The 22,466-nt window shown below is 44.7% G+C and overlaps 2 protein-coding genes across 4 annotated transcripts; both read left to right on the forward strand.

Moving 5' to 3' along the window:
* The first annotated feature begins 13,595 nt into the window (after positions 1-13,595).
* LOC125520493 (BTB/POZ and MATH domain-containing protein 1-like) lies at positions 13,596-16,593 on the forward strand. 2 transcript variants are annotated; one of them, XM_048685439.1, is made up of 3 exons: positions 13,596-14,038; positions 14,129-15,185; positions 16,359-16,593. In XM_048685439.1, the coding sequence occupies exons 2-3, from the start codon at positions 14,172-14,174 to the stop codon at positions 16,377-16,379; spliced, it is 1,035 nt and encodes a 344-aa protein (XP_048541396.1). In that variant the 5' UTR covers positions 13,596-14,038; positions 14,129-14,171; the 3' UTR covers positions 16,380-16,593. The 2 variants fall into 2 exon arrangements, with proteins under 2 accessions (XP_048541396.1, XP_048541395.1); XM_048685438.1 differs by lacking the exon at positions 16,359-16,593 and having other exon boundaries at positions 14,129-15,399.
* Positions 16,594-17,559: 966 nt separating this feature from the next.
* On the forward strand, positions 17,560-19,282 carry LOC125520494 (BTB/POZ and MATH domain-containing protein 1-like). Of its 2 annotated transcripts, none has more exons than XM_048685442.1 (2): positions 17,560-17,777; positions 17,892-19,282. In XM_048685442.1, the coding sequence occupies exon 2, from the start codon at positions 17,913-17,915 to the stop codon at positions 18,873-18,875; it is 963 nt and encodes a 320-aa protein (XP_048541399.1). In that variant the 5' UTR covers positions 17,560-17,777; positions 17,892-17,912; the 3' UTR covers positions 18,876-19,282. The 2 variants fall into 2 exon arrangements, with proteins under 2 accessions (XP_048541399.1, XP_048541398.1); XM_048685441.1 differs by having other exon boundaries at positions 17,571-17,818.
* Positions 19,283-22,466: the final 3,184 nt, after the last annotated feature.

Here is a 22,466-nt window from a genome sequence, read left to right on the forward strand (position 1 = left end):
CACTTATCTCATTCTGCAGACGTCCATTTTCCATTATGCATGTCATTATCTTCATATACTTTCACATGCATAGTGGATTGTCATCATAAGCTGAAGCGGATCTCCACAAGTACAACCTGCCATGTGCATTTGCATTCCAAAAGCAAATTAACTTATATGCACATCTTCAGGGGGAGCCCTTGCAACTTATGAAGACAATTCCTTATACTTTACAATTTCACAGACTATATTCCCCGTTGAAAACTTCAACTAGTTTGTCATCAATCACCAAAAAGGGGGAGATTGTAAGTGCATCTAGTGCCACCCCTAGTTGGTTTTGGAGTATTGACGACAAACCTAGTTGAGGGACTAATGTGTTTGTGAGAATTGCAGGATAACACAGGTAGAAGTCCCTCATTGATTCGGTTTTACTACCAGAGAGGACCCCTAAAAATGTATGAAGACATTGAAGTCAAAGGTGGTATATGAAGATATTCACATTGAAGACTATGACAAAAGAAGACACGTTATGAAGCCTATGGAGCTCGAAGGCTTAGATCTTTCGTAGTTCTTTTTCTTTTCTGTTGAGTCATAGGAACCACCGTACTGTTAAGTGGGGTCCAGGAGAACCAGTCAGAATGACTGAAGTGATGCCTAAACCAAAAACCTATGTCTTCGAGTGAAGACAATGAGAGCGAATCTTGTCCAGAGCCGGACAAGTCAGCTTTGCTTGTAGCCCAAGTAAAGTTGCCATGAGAGCTTGAAATCTGACCGTTGAGACACGTGTCAGTTCCTTAGTGACCCAGGGTCATTTCGGACAAATCAGGTCGGGTTGCCAAGTGGCTATAAATAGCCCACTCCCTACAACCATAAATGGTTGGCTGCTCAGATTTCAGTGCACGGCTTTTGTCGTTTGAGAGCAACCCACCTCGAAGCCTTTGAGAGAAAATTCCTAGCGAGGAGAAAGCCCTAACCACCCAGAGCCAGAGTAAATTGGGCATCACTTAGGTCTTCTTGTCTGTGTGATCTGAAGACTTATTACACTTGAGGACTGTGCATCCCCAGACGGTTAGGCGTCGCATTCAGAGCATCCATGAGACATTGTGGATTGCCAGTGAACGAAGTCTGTGAAGGTTTGGGAGTCTACCTTGAAGACTTACCAGAGTGATCGGGCGAGGACTATGTGACGTTAACTCAAGGAGAATACGGTGAGGACTTGGTGTCCTGAGTTGCGTGTTCAGGACTGGGTGTCCGGGACTGTGTGTCCTAAGGTTTAAATACCTAGCCGCTCCAACCAGACATACAGTTGTCACAGCAACTGGAACTGATCCAACACATCATTGTCTTCAACGAGTCACTGGTTTCATCTTCACTTCCTTTTACTTACTGATCACTCATTGTGAAGTCATTGCATGCTTGCTCTATCTTTTGTCTTCACAACGTGAATGTATGATCTGTTTGGCTTCATAACTTCTTCCTACCTGATCCTTATTACACTGCAGCTATTTGTCGTTGTGTTTTCACTCTATTGAATACTTGACCATGGCTTGCCTAGTGTAATCTAACTTCCGCTGCATAGTAATAGGCATATCTCTCCTGTTTGTCTTCATAACTTCCACGTTTTGAAGACTTTCATAAAAATCGCCTATTCACCCCCCTCTAGTCGATATAACACACTTTCACTTAGCACCCGATCGTTTAGTATGTTGCTATTGCTTTCTTCATGACTTATACATGTTCTTATGACTGTGAGATTATGCAACTCCTGTTTACCGGAGGAACACTTTGTGTGCTACCAAACATCACAACGTAACTGGGTGATTATAAAGGTGCTCTACAGGTGTCTCCAAAGGTACATGTTGGGTTGGCGTATTTCGAGATTAGGATTTGTCACTCCGATTGTCAGAGAGGTATCTCTGGGCCCTCTCGGTAATGCACATCACATAAGCCTTGCAAGCATTGCAACTAATGAGTTAGTTGTGAGATGATGTATTACGGAACAAGTAAAGAGACTTGTCAGTAACGAGATTGAACTAGGTATTGAGATACCGACGATCGAATCTCGGGCAAGTAACATACCGATGACAAAGGGAACAACGTATGTTGTTATGCGGTCTGACCGATAAAAGATCTTCGTAGAATATGTAGGAGCCAATATGAGCATCCAGGTTCCGCTATTTGTTATTGACCGGAGACATGTCTCGGTCATGTCTACATTGTTCTCGAACCCGTAGGGTCCGCACGCTTAAGGTTTTGATGACAGTTATATTATGAGTTTATGCATTTTGATGTACCGAAGTTTTTTCGGAGTCCCGGATGTGATCACGGACATGACGAGGAGTCTCGAAATGGTCGAGACATAAAGATTGATATATTGGAAGCCTATATTTGGATATCGGAAGTGTTCCGGGTGAAATCGGGATTTTACCGGAGTACCGGGAGGTTACCGGAACCCCCCCGGGAGGAATATGGGCCTTAGTGGGCCATAGTGGAAGAGATGAGAGGTGGCCAGGGCTGGGCCGCGCGCCCCTCCCCCCCTAGTCCGAATAGGACAAGGAGAGGGGGCCGGCGCCCCCCTTCCTTCTCTCTCTCCTCTTTCCCCTCCTCCCGAATCCTATTCCAACTAGGAAAGGGGGGAATCCTATTCCCGGAGGGAGTAGGACTCCTCCTGGCGCGCCCTCTCCTGGCCGGCCGCACCCCCCTTTGATCCTTTATATACGGAGGCAGGGAGCACCCCAAGAGACACAAGTTGATCCACGTGATCATATTCTTAGCCGTGTGCGATGCCCCCTTCCACCATAGTCCTCGATAATATTGTAGCGGTGCTTAGGCGAAGCCCTACGACGGTAGTACATCAAGATTGTCACCACGCCGTCGTGCTGACGGAACTCTTCCCCGACACTTTGCTGGATCGGAGTCCGGGGATCGTCATCGAGCTGAACGTGTGCTAGAACTCGGAGGTGCCGTAGTTTCGGTGCTTGATCGGTCGGGCCGTGAAGACGTACGACTACATCAACCATGTTGTGCTAACGCTTCCGTTGTTGATCTACAAGGGTACGTAGATTACACTCTCCCCTCTCGTTGCTATGCATCACCATGATCTTGCGTGTGCGTAGGAAATTTTTTGAAATTACTACGTTACCCAACAGTGGTATCCGAGCCTAGGTTTTCATACTTGTTCAAGATTTGGGTTGCCATAGTGATATGCAGGGACGAGTGCGCGATGGGTGTCGGTGGACTATTTTATTTAAGAATGAAGGTTGACCCCCAAAATTCTTTGATATTACCAGATTTATTTAAGAATGCAGACTATCTTCCGTACTTTCCGATTTTGTCTAGATTTATTTAAGAATGAAGATTTACTCCTAAATTACCTGATTTTTACTAGATTTATTTACTTAAGAAGACTACCTCATGTATTTTCATATTTTTATTAGATTTATATAAAATATGGATTAACCTCTAGAATTCCCTGTTTTTACTAGATTTGTTTAATAATATAAATTACATCCTGTAGTTTCAGATTTTACGAGATTTATTTTAAAATGCAAATCAACTCCTAGAATTCAACGATTTTTACTATATCTCGACTCCTAATGTCTCAATTGGTAGGTCGCGTTCCGGGTTTTATTTTCATCCCACCACTTTCGTCCGGTTTTTTTTCGTCCGGTTTTTTCGCTGGTTTTTTTGTCACCTCCCCACCCCACGCACGCACCCCCAAGAAAACCACCCGCGGAAGGGACGCCCTTCCTTTCGATCCCCTCCCGTCGCCGCCGCCGTCCTCTTGATCCCCTCCCGTCGCCGCCGCCGTCCTCTCGATACCCTCTAGTAAGCGGCACCGCCATTGGCTCCCGATCTCCTCGATTAAACGCCGACGTCGTCGTCTCTCGATGCCCTCGAGATCGCTGCGCCGCCATCGTCTCTCCATCCCCTCGAGATCCCAGATCCCACACTGCCACCGCCACCGCCTCCTCCGCTGGCGACGCGGCGAACTCAGCGAAGCTTCCTCTCCGTTGAGGAGCAAGTCGACGACACGGCACGCAGCGGGCTCGGCCTACGCCGGTGGTGCCGGTGAGCGGCGACGGCGGCGCGGGACGCAGCGGGCCTGACCTGCGTCAGCGAAGGTCGGGTCCCTCTCCTCCGTCAAGTAGTGGCGACAGCGCGGGACATAGCGGGCTAGGCCTGCATCGTCGCCAGCGGGTCCATCTCCTCCCGCGAGCAGCAGCGGCGTGGGACACTACAGGCTCGGCCGCGAAGATGGATTTCTCTGGCGGGGCATTTGACTCCTCACCTTTGTTCCTCGACCTCGCGTCAGGGACGCATGTGCACCTGCGGCCGTACCTCCTCATGGTCAGTGATGCAGATGCCGCCGCTGCCGTTCCTCGCACAGCTGAGGACGCGGAAGCCGCTGCTCCTCTACGCGATGGTGGGACACACGACCATGTGAACGCCCCAAGGAGGCACACTGGTAGGGGATGCACCATGTAGCGTGTGGATTCCCACCAAATGTTCGATGAGTTACCCTAATTGATCTTTCTATATAGCTAGCCCTCTCTATTTCAGTCTCTCTCTTCTCTTATTTTGTTTTAGTTTTTTGCGACATTTAACATTGACATTTGTTCAAATCCTATCCAGGTAACAACTCCAGAGGAATCAGTATGTTGCTGTGTTTCTATATGTTCAGTGTGACTAGAAACCAACATGCTTACTGCTAAAGTTCTTGCAGGGGTATTGCTTTAATTTGAGAAGGCTCTATATAACATGGGAAATAGTTACTACTGAAGAAATCATTTCTGCAACACTCGATCTTGAGTCTGCACTTGCTAAAGGAGATTCACCTAAATCAATATACTCCTGATTGTTTGATTGGTACTGTTCTCTCGCAGAGAACTCTAACTAGATTCTTTTTACTTCCTAATCTTCACATTTTGCATTTTAATTATTATCCTATATGCACAGGATTGTTGAAAAATAAAAATATTATTAATGTCTACATTGGAAAGGATCCAAACTCTGAATAAGTGATTGGTGAATAATTTTTTATCTAGGTTCAAAAGTTGATAATCCACTATAGTTCTTTCATTGTGTAGGCAAACTCAGGTACGACGAAACGGGTTTCTTTTGCTTCTGCCGTCACATTTGTGAATATGACTTTGAATCTCAACTGCACTTGACTGCACCTTCTATCTTGATCTGCTTGACAACTTATAATTTGCAAATGCATTCCCCTGCATAGTTTCTCCATGGTCTGAAAGAACAATTCCTGATGATATATTCCGAATTAGGTTGTTGCCTGGATCCTATGGACAATATATACGGTCACAATGTCGTTATCTGTTACCATCAAGTAAGTTTTCACTACGGCTTGTTTTGGTTCCTGTTCAGAATCCCTAAACCATATAGATTGCAAAACAAAGTTAGATGATGGACATCTTCACTAATCAACAGGTTTGCTTACCACATTTCTCTTGTTTTCCACAGTTGACGACTTCAAATTATATAAATCTGGGTGATACACAAGGATGTAAGGTTTCTGCACTTGCATCCATAGAAATCTGGGTGTTGGTAAATTCTGTTTTGGATGGATTTTGTATTGTGGAGAACAATATTAATCAAGCTCTCATGATATTTCCTCTGCTTCAAGATGCTTTCCGAGATGTTAGTTAACATGCTTCTGGACTTTGATTTTCTTTACTGAACTAGACCATTGTGCAGGTGTTGGTTCATGATGGGTCGACCTTAAAATCTTGACAATTACCCTTGACACAACACATGGGATGTGCTCTATCCTACTTTTTTTGGTCCATTATTTTAAATATGTTTTTCACCTCGGAGAGTTTATTAAATTTCATCTGGGTTATAACAAGAGATGCAAATAAAGAACTTTATTATGGTTTTTCATAAAATAAATATGTACTTCCAAATACCTTGAAAGTTATCGATTATATGCAGCAAGGCCATTTGATTAAGTTGGCTCTTTATTGACACCATTCTCTATGCAAGCTATTTGAATACATATTTTGCAAGAGAAAGTACAGAAGTTGTTTGGGTGAGGCCAAGATTAAACATCTCACTTTTTTTTCAGAAATCATCTCTACTTAAGTCCAATTGGTCACCAGGTGAAGGGATGGATAAACTCACAGGTTGCATCTTATAGAATACGTTGTTCAAGGATGAAGAGGTGGATAAGTTTGTGGCTTTAGTTACTGAATGACCAGATCTTGCTTCTCAGCTAGGGCCCACATTTAGAGAAGACATATTCATATGCAAGTGATTTATAAGGTCAATTAACCCCCCCCCCCACACACACACACACAATTGCAATGCTCATCATCTGAATTCAGATATTGTTATATGTATGCACCACATGGTTCATGACTATACTTTTTCCATACGTGTTTGCAAAGTTTGCCAATATTATTATGCAGAGACAACCTGCCATGGTTCTGCGGTTGATGTGTTCTTTCATTTCTCAATTTCTTTTGCTTTAAAATGATGTTGATTGACTGAAATAATTGTTCTGCATAGCTTGCACACTCAGACCTACTTGAATTTAGAGTTTTATTAATCCATTTAGAACAGTGTTAACATTTTACATTTTTCTACAGAAAGTTGTATACTGCAGGGGTCTATACCCGGGAACCAAGGAAGGCAACTCAGAAGTTGCTCCTTGCCAATAATCAACATTGACAAGGATAGGAGGGCAGAGAGAACATGCTGCCATGGAACCAATCCATTTTTTACCCTGCTGCTTTCTTGTTTCCTTATATTCAATAGCCATATATTTTTAGGACTTAGGATGCGATTTGACATGCATCACTGATGGTAGTTAATGCTTTTGTCAGTTCAAGTTGAGCTATTTTGTGTACAGTTGCTATTGGCCATGGAAAGACTGGCAATGCATGGCTCGGTTTTATTGAGCTTAGGCAAAAAATTGAGTGGACCACCTAAATTCATACCAAACAAACAAAGGCTAAGTAGAGCCTCAAATTAGAGACATGATGGATATCCATTCTGATCACTATTAGATTTTGTTACTTGTCATCGAACAATCTCGCACGACTACTTGTATTTTTCAATTTGTTTGCTGACCTGACCTTATTTGGGGTAGGACATGACTGTACGTTTTGTGAAAGTTATAGGAGGCACATGCTATTTAAAATGGATAGATTGTAAATTTTGTTATACCTCCATTGGTCAGGACCTGACCATGGAAGAATGAACACTAAATGATGTCAAACGAACTATATTGGTCAGGATCTCCACATAATAAGTGCTATTCTCACTCGACAAGTTCCTGGATGGTTATGTATGGGTCGTCGCTTCATATAGTCGCAGGGGGGAGGGCTGGCCACTGAACCACATTGGTCGTAGGTAATGAATAGCATGACTCATGTATTATTTTGGTGATAAAGATGTGATATAGATGCAGCCTGATGTTTCGCTGCTGTGAGCAGAGCGACACCGTTCTGTGAGGGAGGAGAGAAGCGCTGGCTCGATTCGGGTGAGGTGGCGCTGACAAACACTGTGTTTCATTGTTGTGAGTGGTGCCACGGGGTGGCCGGCGTCGGCTGGACTGCCGTCTGCTGGGGAGTGACGCAGGGAGTGATGCTGAGGGGGTACGGGATCCATGGTAGTCGGGCAAATCCAACGGTGCACATGTTCTGATCATACAACTTAGGAGGGTGCCGATCGCCGAAAGTGATCGCCCGCCTCACTTCTGGTGTTGCCCTACTTGGGTATGGGGCATGCTGTTTCGTGGAACAATCAACATGTCTTTATGACTTGGGAATTAGGAATTCTATCCACTTTGCATCAAATTTTGAAATTCCCTAAGAGATTTATTCTATGTTATGATAGAAATATTTTCATAGTATAGCATGCTTTCAGTTGAGACGTGCGTTGCACGTGCATGCTTACTATGGTTCCAACAACTTGTGCGCTCCAATGTACTTTTTTAATCCTTACGTTTACACATAAATCACATTGCTTGCGATATCAGCACAAGCAATTGTAACTGTAGTCTCTCATAAGTGGTGGATGCATAGCCTAAATTAAGGTCTATCCTTGAGCTTTCATCAACTGTGAGCCACTTGCTTTCTTATTTGACATCTTCGATAGTATGCTGTAAATTACATTTTTTTGGTATACTGTGTAAGAGATGATGTTGCATTTCATTTATCGTCCACGATAATAATCAATGGACATCTGGCCAATTGATTTATCATTGAATTTGGACAAGTGAAAATGAATAGAAACTATCAGAATAGAGAATTTATTTATTTATTTGCACAAACAGTCGATTCTTATGTTGTAAGTTTTGCTATAACAGTGGGTAAGAAAATAAATTATATTCCAACTGCCAGGTAGGTAGGACAATCCTATTTAACCCAATGACTAATTTGATTCTTCATGTTTGTCTCGAAGCTAGGATAATTTTAATGTGGTTTTTTCACGATTCTTCATGTTCGTCTGGAAGCTAGGATAATTTTAACGTGAATTTTTGAAACACATCCAGTGTTTGATATAGTCTAATTTAATATATCAGCGATGATGGTATTGAATCTGCAAAGAAAATATATACTCATTTCCTAATTGCATCTTTTAATCAGGAGGTCTGGACCAAGCTTTAGGCAGGAAAGTGGGACAATCTTCAGTAAGCTACAATGTTCATGTCTTCTTATATCATTTGACTGATGTGTTCTTGTATCATTCTTCTACTTTTGGAGCTATTACTGCGATCATTTTGACCTCATGTCTTCTTATATCATTTGACCTTATCTAGATATTAGTGGTTCTTAATCCAGCAAGGTCTTGAATATTTTTCGCTTTGTCCATTCAAAATTTTGTTCATCTAGCAACGTTCATGGTTTAAGCTTTGATTCGAAAAACAACTTTCAATGTTATAGGAGAGACAAAGAGCAACAACAAGCCGACGTAGATATTGTGTAGTAGCAACATTAATGATCTGCTAATGTTATAGGTTTTTTTCTTCTTTCCTTAATATATACATGACCAATGTGTATTTTTAATGATCAAACATGCACATGTCACATTAAGAGGATGAGAGTAGCTCAAAAGATATGCATACATCCTCTACCTTTTACCTAATGAAATATTTCTAAAACCATAGTAGATGTCAGGTGTAAATTCCAAGTAAGAGATGTTGGTTTTTGTAATTATTTCATGAAACTTCATTGTAGGGTTATAGGATTGGTGAATAAGCAGGGTTGTTCTCTTTCTTTAGTATCTGCATGATCAAGTCGATCTGTACTTTTAATGATCATACATGCACATGTCACATTAAGATTGAATATATTGTGACTTTTCTAACCATTTCTTGTTAATTGCTTGAGGAAAAACTAACAGGAATATTTTTCTTAGAAATCCCAAGGAAGTAATTGTTCTCACTGTGTTGGTAAAATAACATATATTTTTGTTGTATGTATACTTAATTTCAAGAGATGTAGATTTTCTTGTTATCTTATATATGTTTCTTTTCTTTTTTTCTTCTTGTGAAAAATGAGTTCAACAAGGAAGGGGTCCTCATTCTGGCCTCCTGGGCTTGAAATGATTACTCCTTTAATTTATTTGAAGATTGTTAATTTTTTTATTTGGAAACGCTTGGAAGCTTTCCTTTGTTTTGGTGTTATGAAGATCTTATGCTGCAGGGAGTTTTCACCGATGCCACAAAGATGTTGTTTCATCGAACGCATAGGATAAGATGATATTAGTAAGTATCTATTATCAACATTTTGCTTTTGTCTTTAATTTGTAGGATTTCTTTTCTTTCAGCAACGTTTTAGAAATATAAATACTTTCTTATATTTTTATCCAGTCATCCACATTTAACTAGGTTGCAAAGAACATTGAAGTGATAACTGCATGTGTAAGTACCATGGTTGAGCTAGCAAAACATACATTTTTATGCTAGAGTGCATATGGCTTAGGTATGTGTATTTGTTGGCAATGTTCATGTGTGAGAAAGCAAGGTCCATAAGATATCTAGGGGATTAGAGGTGGTATGATTTAAAGATAAAGCATCATCTTGAGTGCTTTTTTTCATGTGGTTGCTGCATGGGCTTCAAATAATTTACTTGGGACTTCATTCAGAACTACAACTGGTAATCCCAGATCAATACTGAGATCAGACATCAGATACAATATGATTTTTTTGTACAAACAAAATCTATGATATCGTGCAATTCTATGTGTGTTTAGAAATAAGGTTCGTATCTGGTACAATGTACATATAACTTGGTCATCCTAAAGAAACTTTATCTTGCATATTGCTTGGTTACAAGATAATAACTAATATGTATTACAAATATCTAGGGAAATCTTTTGATTATTTTGTACATATATTATCAGAGATGCCGAATAGCAGGTTGCTTCAAACCAGGGGAACTGGCTGGTTCATAGATGGTTAAACGTTCAATCTTCGACTATGCTCAGGGAGCAATCAACGGGAACTAGGTTAGTACATCTTTAAAATAGCACCCAAGGGTGTACTCAATAATTCCAGTTTTTCAACTTGTACTGTTATTGTTGATACACATTGTTTTGTGCATACTTGCTTGGGAAAAGTATATTTTTCGCCCCTGGACTCTCTCAAAAGTATAGAAATGGTCCTTCAACTTTAAAACCAGCAAATGTTAGTCCCTCAACTTCTCAAACCGGATTATTTTAGTCCCTTGACTCAACAAAAGTTGTTTTCATGCTTACTTGGCATGGTTTTGACCAGTCAGCATCCACGTGGCAATCTTCTTCTTCTTTTCCATTTTAACTCGACTGGGCATTTCATCGAGCAGTTAGTACCACCGGGCAACAAAAGAAAGAGGTAGGCATGGAGCTTGCGTGGCTGTCGGCGGCGCATGCAGAGGGTGCATGAGGCCAGGGAGCTGTGCTACAGTGAGTTTTGTTGGACGAGCGGGGCTATCATGGCTAGCAGCACGGAGGCACGCGGCGGCTTGGCCTTCATGGCGAACTCGTAACACAGACACAGCTAACTGCTGCTCGTGTTGCCGTCTCGTGCTCATGGTATGCCTCTGCAATTGCCGGCGGCCGCGCCGTTGATGTGCCCGCGTCATCCAGTTCTCGTTCAAATCCATCACTTGCGTGGTGCGGGTCGTGGACATGGCGCGGGCAGTGGCGCGACGGCGGGGCGCACGCTTGTCGCCGCTCCAGCGCCGTCAGCCGCACCCGCTTCGGCGGCTCGCCCGGTGTGCCGTTGTTGCTCGGCCACACATGGGCGATGACTGGTCAAACCATGCAAGTCAACGTGAAAACCACTTTTGTTAAATCAAAGGACTCGAGTTATCCGGTTTAAAGAATTGAGGGACTAAGTTTTGCTGCTTTTGAAGTTAAGGGACCGTTTCTATACTTTCGAGAGAGTTTAGGGACGAAAAATATACTTTACCCTACTTGCTATGATGTTTGAATTTGACTGTTCTGTCGTGATCACCAATCACCACAGTTAACACACTACACATGATTCTGCTTGCAGAAACCCAACAGTTAACGGAGAAATAAGGTCACTTTGCATCTACTTTGCCTCAGTTTTTTCAGAAGAAAACAGAGTTTGTAAAAAAAACATGATCCTGCGGGGGTTGCCCAGACTTTTTTTTCCGGGGTAGTAATGTTTGGATGGGACATGTCCCTCCTTTCGTTCGTGATTCGGCTGCCTATAATCACTTTGTAATTTCTACTTGTGCTATGTAATAGACGCCTTACATAAAAAGGCAGTATGTTTTGTAGATACTCCCTCTGTTGAGAATAATTATCACTATAACTTGCTCTATGAGGACTTGTTGTGTCGCCTGTTCAATAATAGGTAGAAGAAAGGATACATATATAAATTCATAGCATGTATGGTAAACTCCTGGCTCTACATGTACGAGGCCACTTTAATATTGTAATATATTATCAATAAAAAGTCTTATATTTCTTTAGAGAGTGGGTACATCCTACATTTGGATTGAACAGTTGTCTTACAAATAAGTTAGTAAAGAAATATAGACAATCTAGACCCGGCGAGAGCTACTTGAGGAGGCATGCTGCCATGTATTGCTGCCATGTATTGCAGATGTGAAATTAAAGGAAGGGGGCACTTTAGTCAGTTAGGTTGTTGTATGCGGTTTCGTGTATGTTCATTGTTGCTTTATTATGTATAATAAGCAGGTGGGCGTTTTTAGTAAATCCATTTGTTGACCTGTGGCAACGCACGGGCAGTCTACTAGTTTATCTAAGAATGCAGATTAACTTCCGAATACCACGATTTTTACTAGATTTATTTAAGAATGCAAACTACCTTTCTTTGCCATTTGAGATTTTTACTAGATTTATTTAAGAATGCAGTTAACTCCTGGAATTCCCCGATTTTTGCTGCATTTATTTAAGAATGCTGACTACCTCCCATAGTTTCATATTTGTAATATATTTATTTAAGAATGCAGATTAACACCAGAATTCCCTAAAATTGACTACTTGTTTAAGAATGCAAATTAACGCCCGAAATTCCCCATGATTTACTAGATTTATTTAAGAATGCAAACTAAATCCGGGAATTCCATATTTTCACTAGATTTATGTAAGAATGCAGACTAATCCCAATCTTCCAATTTACAAAGGCAAAAATTGATTGATGTGGTATATAACTATTCGAGTTGTTGGGCGGGAGCATCAAATTCAGAAAAATGATGGTAAAGCATGGACAAGGTTATGGAAGCACAAATTACAGGATGGAATTTTTAATTTGTAAGGACGACAAATCCTGACGAAATACTGAACAGGAGACGGATTTGCCTAAGTAAATTTGACATCCTCAACCTGCCATCCAACGAACGTTCGCCGGTTAAGCGGGTCTTTTTCCATGGCCCTCTTCCCACTCCAGATGGCAACGGGGACGAAATCCATCGGGTTTTGCCTTCCCAAACCCATCCTCACGAGAAAATTGCAAACTCGTCCCCATCCTCATCATCATGTGCGAGGCTAGTTTTCTGCCCGTTCCCTAAACCCATCGGGTTTCGGGGAACTCATGAGAAAATAAAAATATTTAAACAAACATAATGGCGACAAAAAGTAACATTTGAATAGCAAAACAAGCACATTTCAGCAGCATAACTACAGCAAATTTCAACAAAAAACAATAATAGATGGTTCAACAGCTATATAGAGTGTATTTTAGCAGATTTAAACAATATACATAGTATATTTCGGAGGCAGCAAACATAAGATAAATAGTAGCAACAATGATATCATTTCAGCAGCAACATAGTATATTTCAGCAGCAAAACAACTGCAAATTTCAGCACAATACTCAGGAATAACATCAGCTAAAAGAAGCCTATTTCAGCACAACTATAGCCCATTTCAACAACGAAGATAAGCATATTTCAGCAACAAACAGGAGCATATTTCAGTAAAAAAATGTATTTTGCCGGGTTTGTCGGGTTTCGGGTTCGAGGACTACCGAAATGGATACAAACTCATGAAACGTGTCGGGTTGTATAATGTGCCCAACAACAACCTCGTGGGGATGAAAAGACGCCCATCCCCGTCCCCTAATAGGGTAAAAACCCGCGAGGACGCGGGTTTCGGGGGCCCGTTGCCATCATGACTTCCCACTACCCCCGGTCTGCGGCCGTCAACACCAACCGCCGGCGCGAGCTTGCGACTTCCCCTCCTCCCGCTACGTCGGCCTCCACCTCCGTACCTACTCCCCGGGTACCACCTCCCTCCTCTCTTTGACCGCGGCGCCGCCTCCGCCATAGTCCCTCTCCCCGGCCGCCGCTTGCACTGGATAAGCAGGGTCCGGCTCGTCGGGGCCCAAATCCGGCCGGCGGAGCGCCGTTCTGGCCGGATTGATCCTTTTAGCTGACGCCGGGAGGACCAACCAATCGACCTCCCGCGCGCCGTCCTGTGCCGGTGCCGGTGCCCTCGCAAGCAAGGCCGCGACCAGGGCTAGCCGTGGCCCTCGTCGTCTCCTGTGCCGGTGCGACTCGCAAGCAAGGCCGCGACCAGAAGCACGTCCGGCGGAGGCATCTACTCCACTGGCGCGGTGAGTCGTCCTGTGCCGCCTCCATTAGACGGCCTAACTCTGCATACCTCGGCTGTACGCCTGTACTAATCTGCAATCGTTCCCGCGCAGAAACGCTGAAACTTCAGCTGTAATCGCTCTCCAGGCTTTCGACATGGAAAATGCCTGCACAAACCTCAACCAGGTGGCCCGCGCGGTGCGCCTGCTCAAGATCGATGGGTTCAGCCTGACCGCGGGCATGGGCGGCGACTACTGCCTCAAGTCCATATGGACTGTCGATGGGTATGAGCTGGAGGTCCTTATCTATCCGGGCACCACATGGGTGGCTCTGAAACTCGTCTTTCTCAGCGAAGCCCGCACACAGTGGGGCGTGAGGGCGAGCATGGCCTGTCAGCTCGTAGATCTCAGCAGGGAGCTTGAGCCGTATCACGAGTATGGCGTGTCAGAGACCTTCTATCATCCCCAAGACTTCGGGGCATTGGTCTTCATGGACAGAAATAAGATACCATCTGGTTATATCAAGGATGATATGTTGACCCTGCGATGCGCAATCACGGTACTCAAGGAATTACCAGCACCAACCATCCCAGCTGAAGAAGTGATCACCCAACCTTCCACCAACTTGCACCAGCACCTTGGCGAACTCCTGCAGAGCGAGATGGGAGCCGATGTCACGTTTCTTGTGTCTTATGAGTCGTTTGCTGCACACAAGTACATACTTGCCGCAAGGTCTCCGGTTTTCAAGGCCCAGTTCTTCGGAGACATGAAGGAGAAGTGCTCGGCACGCGTGGAGATCAAGGATATGGAGGTGGCGGCGTTCAGGGCCATGCTCCACTTTATTTACACTGACACGGTGCCTGAGCTTGATAGACCGCTCGAGGAGGTGACGACGTTGGCTCAACATTTGCTTGTCGCCGCTGACATGTATGGACTTGAGAGGCTCAAGCTGATTTGTGAAATAAAGCTCTGTGGTGGCATCACTGTCGACACCGCAGCGACCACTCTTGCTTTGGCGGAGCAGCACAATTGCTCCAAGCTCAAGGCCAAATGTGTCGAGTTTATCGTCAGCACACCTGCTGTTCTTGAGGCTGTGTTGGCGACAGATGGGTATAAGCACCTCGAAGCAAGCTGCCCTTTGGTCCTGACTGAGCTTCTCAAGTCTGTCCATGTGAGTAAGAGTCCATGTGTGGTGTAGTAGAACTTATGTCAGCATTTACCTAAAATGGAAAACTTATGTGCATCTATATATGTTTTGTTATGAGCAACTTAACGCTTTCAGTGCTCCTCCAATTTTGATGTAACTTAGTACAATGTCGTCCAAGATTTGGTTGCATGCTTATCAATATTAGTACAAGGGGATAAATAAAGTTGGATGATTCAGAGAGTGTATAGTTTCGTACATGATTTGGTCAGCCGCTGCTACATAATCCAGGTCTTCTGTATCCTGGGAGTTCTTTTGAACATCTTCATTCTCACATCAAATAAAATGATTCCTGTTTATAGGAATCAAACCTGAACCAACCTTTTGGTATCTGGTATGTATAATTGTATACTTTCCACAACATCCTGCAATATCCTCACGATTTTGAAATATTTGTGGAGCTATAACGGAGTTAGATATTTGAATATTCAGTGATGCCCTTTCTTGGTATTTTTAAGCATGCAAGGTTTGTGTCTATTTTGGTGTCATGTCCATGTTTTGGTCCCTCTGTATCAGGTCCATCCTCAAATCCTAAAATCTTCAAACTTTCAAGAGTTTGATCCATGTTATGAAAGCACAATAGCTGTTCTTGTTATTTTACATGTTCCTCTCGGTCATTATATAAGGATGTCTCCACAAATAGTTCACCTTTGATTACAACATTCTTCTCTGGCATGCATCAATTTGTACCAGTACTATAAGCTACAAGTTACCAGTAATGTAACTGCTAAATCAACTCAGAAGCGCATGCTCCGGGCTCACACAAATATTTTTCATTCTTTAAGAAAAGTCAAAATATCATACATGTAGATGACAGAGTAAAGTTTTGGAAAGCTCATAAAGCTGCTTCTTCAGCTCAATCCTGTTTATTCTGTGCAAACCAGAAATCAATGCATTTTCTCACAAAATGTTGCATATTCATCGTTCCCTCTAATATCTGCATCTGACATTTTCTCTTTACAAGTTGTTTGGCTATCTGTCTCCTTATAAGCTTATCAGTGTCACACGGTGATATATAACCAGTGTGTGCAGGGTTTGCAAGAACCTTCTTTTCACTGTTGTTAAGAGTTCTTTTTCGACAAAGGGCAAATCTAGTGTTTGTTTTGATGCCTTATCCAGCTGTGGTCTCTTCCGGAGCAGGTTCACTTGGACAAGTCTTGACTGCTCGTGCTCGGAAGTCGATGATCTCCAAACTCCAGGAATATAATTGATGGTATGGCAGCACATGCAAGTTTTTTTATTTGTAAATGCTGAGAAATTATCGCATGAATGTTATTTGTCATGTGTAAGCAGCTCATTACAGCTTGTACAGTATTCTTCAGAAATTGACATATGTGACACATCGACTCTTATTAGTTATTACAAGAAGCTAGAAATTTTATTATAAACAAAATTCCATATGTTTACGTTGTTTACTTCTTCGGTTCCTTTATGCTATAGATCGTGACCGGGGATGCCAGTGGGCAACACGAAGCATGCATATGACGTGCATATATAAATTGCATAATGTGAAGTTATTTGAAGGGGACTATGGTTTACGTTATGATATGACTATGGTTAAAGTAAACTCTATAATAAGTTCAAGTGGAAAAGTGCAGTATATTGTGCAGCCTTTGTGGGTTACCTGGCCTGCATTTGTTTTGTAACTGTGCATATATAAACTGCATAATGTGAAGTTATTTCAAGATGACACCCCGAAGGTGCCACCAAGCAATCAGCGTGGACTGTAGCAAAGTAGGGGAATAGGTGTGGGGATCCAAGACATTTTGTGGGTTGTCTCTGAATGTAGTGTCTCAGCTATGGATACAACGTTGGGTGCGAATAAGGCCCTTGGGCCCCGACTTTGTGACAGCGGCATTCTTTTAGGCGCTCATGGCTCACCGATGATTTTTTGAAGGTGTGTTCTCATGGATCTGGCTGATGAGGTCATACGAGTTCGTGTGTCACGCCCTTCTTCTTTTCTTGAGAGCTGTCATTCGCTTTGATCTATATTCTTTACTACCAAGTGCTGGAGCAAAGATGTCAGCCATGGTTTCGATCAATTGGCAAACGGATAAGTTTTTGTGTCGTGTCGTGTCATGGTATTGCTTTCCTTGATGATTATCAGATAATATATGTAGAGTACCTAAAAAACTAGAAAAAAAAAGAGAGAGTTAGGTAGAATAAATGGTCAGATCAGGTGGTGGAGAACTTTTGTTTGTTAAATGTCCCCTTTCTTTCCATACTTTCTCATTTCAAGGGGCCCTGCCCGATGGAATCTTTTCATTTTTCCACTCATCTCACCCAGTCACCTTCCACTCTCTTGGTCACCCACCATCAATGTGAGTCGCCGTCACAAGTCCTGTTTATTCTTGCTGGGTGAACACTCTGCTTTTCTGCCTCTCCTCTTTCCCCCTCTCTTCTCCCTCTTTACCCCATCATCTCCTGTCCAAAGCATCGACCTGTCGGGATTGATCCGGATCGTGGACGCTGGGACACCAGCTTATCCGCCTCGCTCTCATCGTCTCCTTCGCTGGTGCGACGCTGAGGCTACCTGACCGGTTCTTCTCTGGTGGCACCGTAAGTCGTCCTTCGCCTCCTTGGTTCGCAGGCCTTGCGCGGTGAGTTTTTTATATATCAATATAATGGAAGAGAAGTGCTAGATTGTACTGATCCATAATCATTCCTGCGCAGAAACACTCCCAGACCTTCGCCATGGAAAAGGCCTGCACAAACCTCACCGAAGTCGTCCGTTCCGTGCGGCTGTTCAAGATCGATGGGTTTAGCATGACCATGGGCATAGGCAGGGACTACAGCTTCAATTGCAGATGGAGTTTCGACGGGTATGATTGGGAAGTCCGTATTTATCCACGGACCAATGAGGATTTCAATCTCTCCTGGGTGTCACTACGTCTTATCTTTCTAAGTGAAGCCCGCACGTGTGCTGTGAGGACGACTCTACGCTGTTGCTTGGTAGATCCGACAGGAAGGCTTAAGCCGTCTGAAGAAGATTGCAGGTCAATAATATTCAGGAAACCCCAAGATAGCTCATCTCAAGTGCCCCTCATAACAAGATGTGAACACCTCGAATTATCGGGTTATGTCAAGGATGACTCTTTTACTGTGCAATGCACCCTTGAGGTTTTCAAGGAACTACCAGATGTAGCAACGGTCTCCCTGAAAGAAGTGCATCTCCCACCCTCTAACTTGCACCTGCAATTTGCTCAGCTCCTTCAGAGCGAGACTGGAGCGGACGTCACATTTCTCGTGTCTGGTGAGTCTTTTGCTGCGCACAAGCTCATCCTCGCCGCAAGGTCCCCTGTTTGTATGGCCGAGTTCTTTGGAGACATGAAGGAGAAGTGCTCTCAGACTGTGGAGATCAAGGACATGGACGCTACCGTATTCAAGGCCCTTCTTCAGCTCATCTACACCGACACCGTGCCAGAATTCGGACAACAGGTAGAGGCAGATGTGGAGGCCATCTATACCGACACCATGCCAGAATTCGGACAGCAGGAGGCGGCGGTGACGGTGATGGCTCAGCATCTCCTTGCTGCCGCTGACAGGTATGGACTGGACAGGCTGAAGCTCATTTGCGCAGGCGAGCTCGCTGGTGGCATCAACGTCAACACAGCAGCGACAACTTTGGCTTTAGCCGACCTGCACAACTGCCCGTAGCTCAAGGCGAGGTGTGTTGAGTTCATCATCAAAACTTCTGCCACTCTTGATGCTGTGTTGGCGACAGAGGGGTATAAGCACCTGGAGGCAAGCTGCCCTTTGGTGGTGATTGACCTTTTCAAGGCTGCGCGTGGGAGAAAAAATTGAAGCGTATCTTGCTTGCGCTTTCCGGGCATGTTTGTCTAGTATACTACTATATTTTGCTGCCAACTATTTCAACTTCACTTCGATGTAATTTTGTGCTAAATGGTCTACTGTGAGTTTGTGCTCCTCGATGGCAAGCATTGACAAGGTGATAGGCCCTGTTTGTTTGTGCTTATGATTTTGCTTTTGCATTTTTTTTTCACTTTGGCAAAAAGGCCACAAAAGCTCCTAAATAGGGGCTTTTTGCTTCGGCTTTTGACTTACGAATCAGTATTGTCTCATCTGCGCTACGCTGCTGCCACGCAAACGTTGCATGTTCCACTCTGAGTATAATGGGAGTTCTTATGGACACCTTGTCACTGAAATTGGGAATAAAATTCAGAAAATCCCATTGAACACTGTTGTGCCAATGATATTAATCTCCCTTCTATATGGCGTTGGTGTGTGCTTTTTATGATTTCCATGGCACCCTGATTCATGGGTTTTGATATTATTTCTGGACATGCACATTCTGTGAGATTGAAGAGAGCTGGCAACCGTGGATGGTGAAGTTACCTGTATGTTCATGCGTTTTTGTTAACTTTCAGCCCGCCCACCTCGGTGCTTCCATCCATCCTATATTATGGGGAAAGAGAGAGTTACCGCAGCTTATCAACTTAAGCAAAACCCATGATAATTCCAACCCTTTTCTCTCACAGAGTACATTAAATGACCGAGTGTTCTTTTAGATACAGTCCTAAAATACAATACATTAGAGAAGTTGTATCTAAGCACATTTTTGATATATGCTTATGCTATGGCCTAAGTGCATCTCTAGCCGATCCTCTAAAACCGGTTAGAAAAGTAAAATTTCTGATTTACTCCTCTAACTAGGACCTAGCCGAAATCATAAACTGTATATAAGGAAGTAAAAAATTTACTCCTCATGGCCGCGGAGGAGTAAATATACTCACCCGCGTAACTCCCCCCTTCGCCCAAGTGCTCAAGTCCTACCCCACCTCCCAAATCCACCATCGGCCGACTCCTCCCATAGCTGGATCCGCCCGAGGCCGCTGGCCGCTGCCCATCCGCAACGCCTGGCCGGAGGATCGACCCCGCGCGGTCGCCTCCTCCCGCGCCGACGGCGCCTCTTCTTCCCGCCCCTCCTCTCCCGCTGCATCGGGTTCCCCCGACCTCCCACCGCCGCCGTCAGAGCTAAATTACAAATGGCGTGCGGCAACACAAGTGGGTAACCTGGGTCACCGAGATCTACGACCGGGACACCTAGAAAACCCACTGGCTCGACAGCTTCCACTCGACGGAGGCGGCGCCGCGTGCATACAACATCAAGTCGGTGCACTTGTACGTTTCTGCCGGCCACCGCAATTTCCCCAATAGCTACTCCCTCCGTTCTGATTTACTCATCGTGGTTTTAGTTCAAAAACCACGACGAGTAAATCAGAACGGAGGGAGTATCTGCCGCCCTTGGAGCCATCGTTGGACCGTGGGTGGCCAATGCCCGCGAGCGTCGGGAGGATAGAGAAGCCCTCGACCGAGGCTGCCGGCGAGGACGTGCATGGCGGAGCTTCACAGGCGCTACCTGGAGCAGGTCGAGGTGGAGCGTGGCCTGTACGCGGAGTACGCTGCTGGAAGGACCGAGGTCATCGACTTATCGTCAGATGTAGAAGGTGGCGGCGATGGAGCAGCGGAGGCAACATCGGCGAAAACGTTGGTGGCCGATGCATGACAAGCATCTACGACGGCGGCATCATCTTTGGCGACCCTGTCGACGGTACCAGGCCTGACCCCATAATCGATGGTCTGTCCAGAGCTGAGTGGAAATCTGTCGCCGAAGATTCTGGTAGGGACTAAAATTAGCAAGTTCTAGGTTTAGTTTCAGTTAAATTAGTAACTAAGGTTAGTATGTTCAATATGTACTTGTTTGAATGGAATTTTGTTTTCACCGAATTCATTTTATACTCAGCTAAATTTAGGAGTTCTGCTAGGTCCAGCGAAAATTTAGTGAAGTAAATTTACTACACTAAAGCTAACTCAGCAGTTTACTCCGCTAATTTTTAGGGATCGGCTAGAGATGCCCTAAGATCAATGACTAGTAGGCGCCGCAATTATGACGAAAAAGGGTTTCCCTCATTTTATATTATAAAGCAACCATCACCGCATTACATCCGAGAGACGATACAAACTCACACCACTGCCGCACACAACACACACCCAAGGCAAGATACATAGGTGCCGGACACCGACACACCACCCCACCGACCACCAAGCACACTACAGATATGTGAAGATGGCCACTTGGAGCCAACAGATACCTCCATCATGACAATCCACAATGGAGAGGTGAAACGGACAACGACAAAGCCAGGACTCCAGAGCGGTGCCTCCCAGAAGGGCACGACCACAAAGAGCCGCCACCGCCCGGTCGCGCAGATCAAGTTTTCACCCGAGTATGACAAAAAGGGGTGGGGATGCCACTCAGAGCCTTCCAGAAGGATATGACATCCACGAACGCCGCCACCGTCGGCCAGTACATGGACTGGGCAAGTGATGTACCCCAGCGTGCACACTCCTTCGTCGGACCCAAGCTCCGCCAACCACCTGCAACCAAGCCACCCGCGTGGCCATGGTTGCCCGCCTGCACCTGAGACGCACGCTCCGCCCACCAAACGCCACACCTCCCGCCGCCAGGGCCGCCACCCAACAGCCAGACACCCCAAGACCATCCCAAAGAGGTTGGCTTTGGTCAAAGGGGACCCACTCTACGGACGAAACCGCAGCATTCGTCCCACCTCGGAACATCGCTAGAGCACAACAGCCCGCACACGGGCGGGGAAAGGGAGAGGTGGGGGAGCGGACGCATCCTCCCGGCACACCACCGTGCGTCCGTGCTAGCGACGGGTGGCCCGAGCACGTCGGCGCCACCCATCCCTCCAACCAACCTCTCCTTTGGACACCCCTTGTGTCGTCCCCACCATGGCGGCCCGTGCCGAACCACGTGAGGCCAAGAACGAAGACCCGTCCATCGGCAAGAGGAACCCCAAGGACGCCACCCATTGCTAAGAGAGCTCACCGGGGAGCCCATTCGCGCCGCCGAAACATCTGAAGGTCGGCTAGTGTGACGCCCCCGATTTGACTGTACACTAATCATACACGCAAATGTGTACGATCAAGATCAAGGACTCACGGGAAGATACCACAACACAACACTAGACACAAATTAAAATAATACAAGCTTTATATTACAAGCCAGGGGCCTCGAGGGCTCGAATACATAAGCTCGAATACACAAGAGTCAGTGGAAGCAACAATATCTGAGTACAGACATAAGTTAGACAAGTTTGCCTTAAGAAGGCTAGCACAAAAGCAACAACGATCGAAAAGGCAAGGCCTCCTGCCTGGGAGCCTCCTAACTACTCCTAGTCGGCGGCGGTCTTCACGTAGTAGTAG

The sequence above is a fragment of the Triticum urartu genome, chromosome 7, assembly GCF_003073215.2.
Source record: "Triticum urartu cultivar G1812 chromosome 7, Tu2.1, whole genome shotgun sequence".
NCBI lineage: Eukaryota > Viridiplantae > Streptophyta > Magnoliopsida > Poales > Poaceae > Triticum > Triticum urartu.

Excerpts from the sequence above, each read along its gene's own strand:
- LOC125520493 (XM_048685438.1), top strand. The coding sequence starts at position 14,172 with ATGGAAAATGCCTGCACAAACCTCAACCAGGTGGCCCGCGCGGTGCGC.
- LOC125520494 (XM_048685442.1), top strand. The coding sequence starts at position 17,913 with ATGGAAAAGGCCTGCACAAACCTCACCGAAGTCGTCCGTTCCGTGCGG.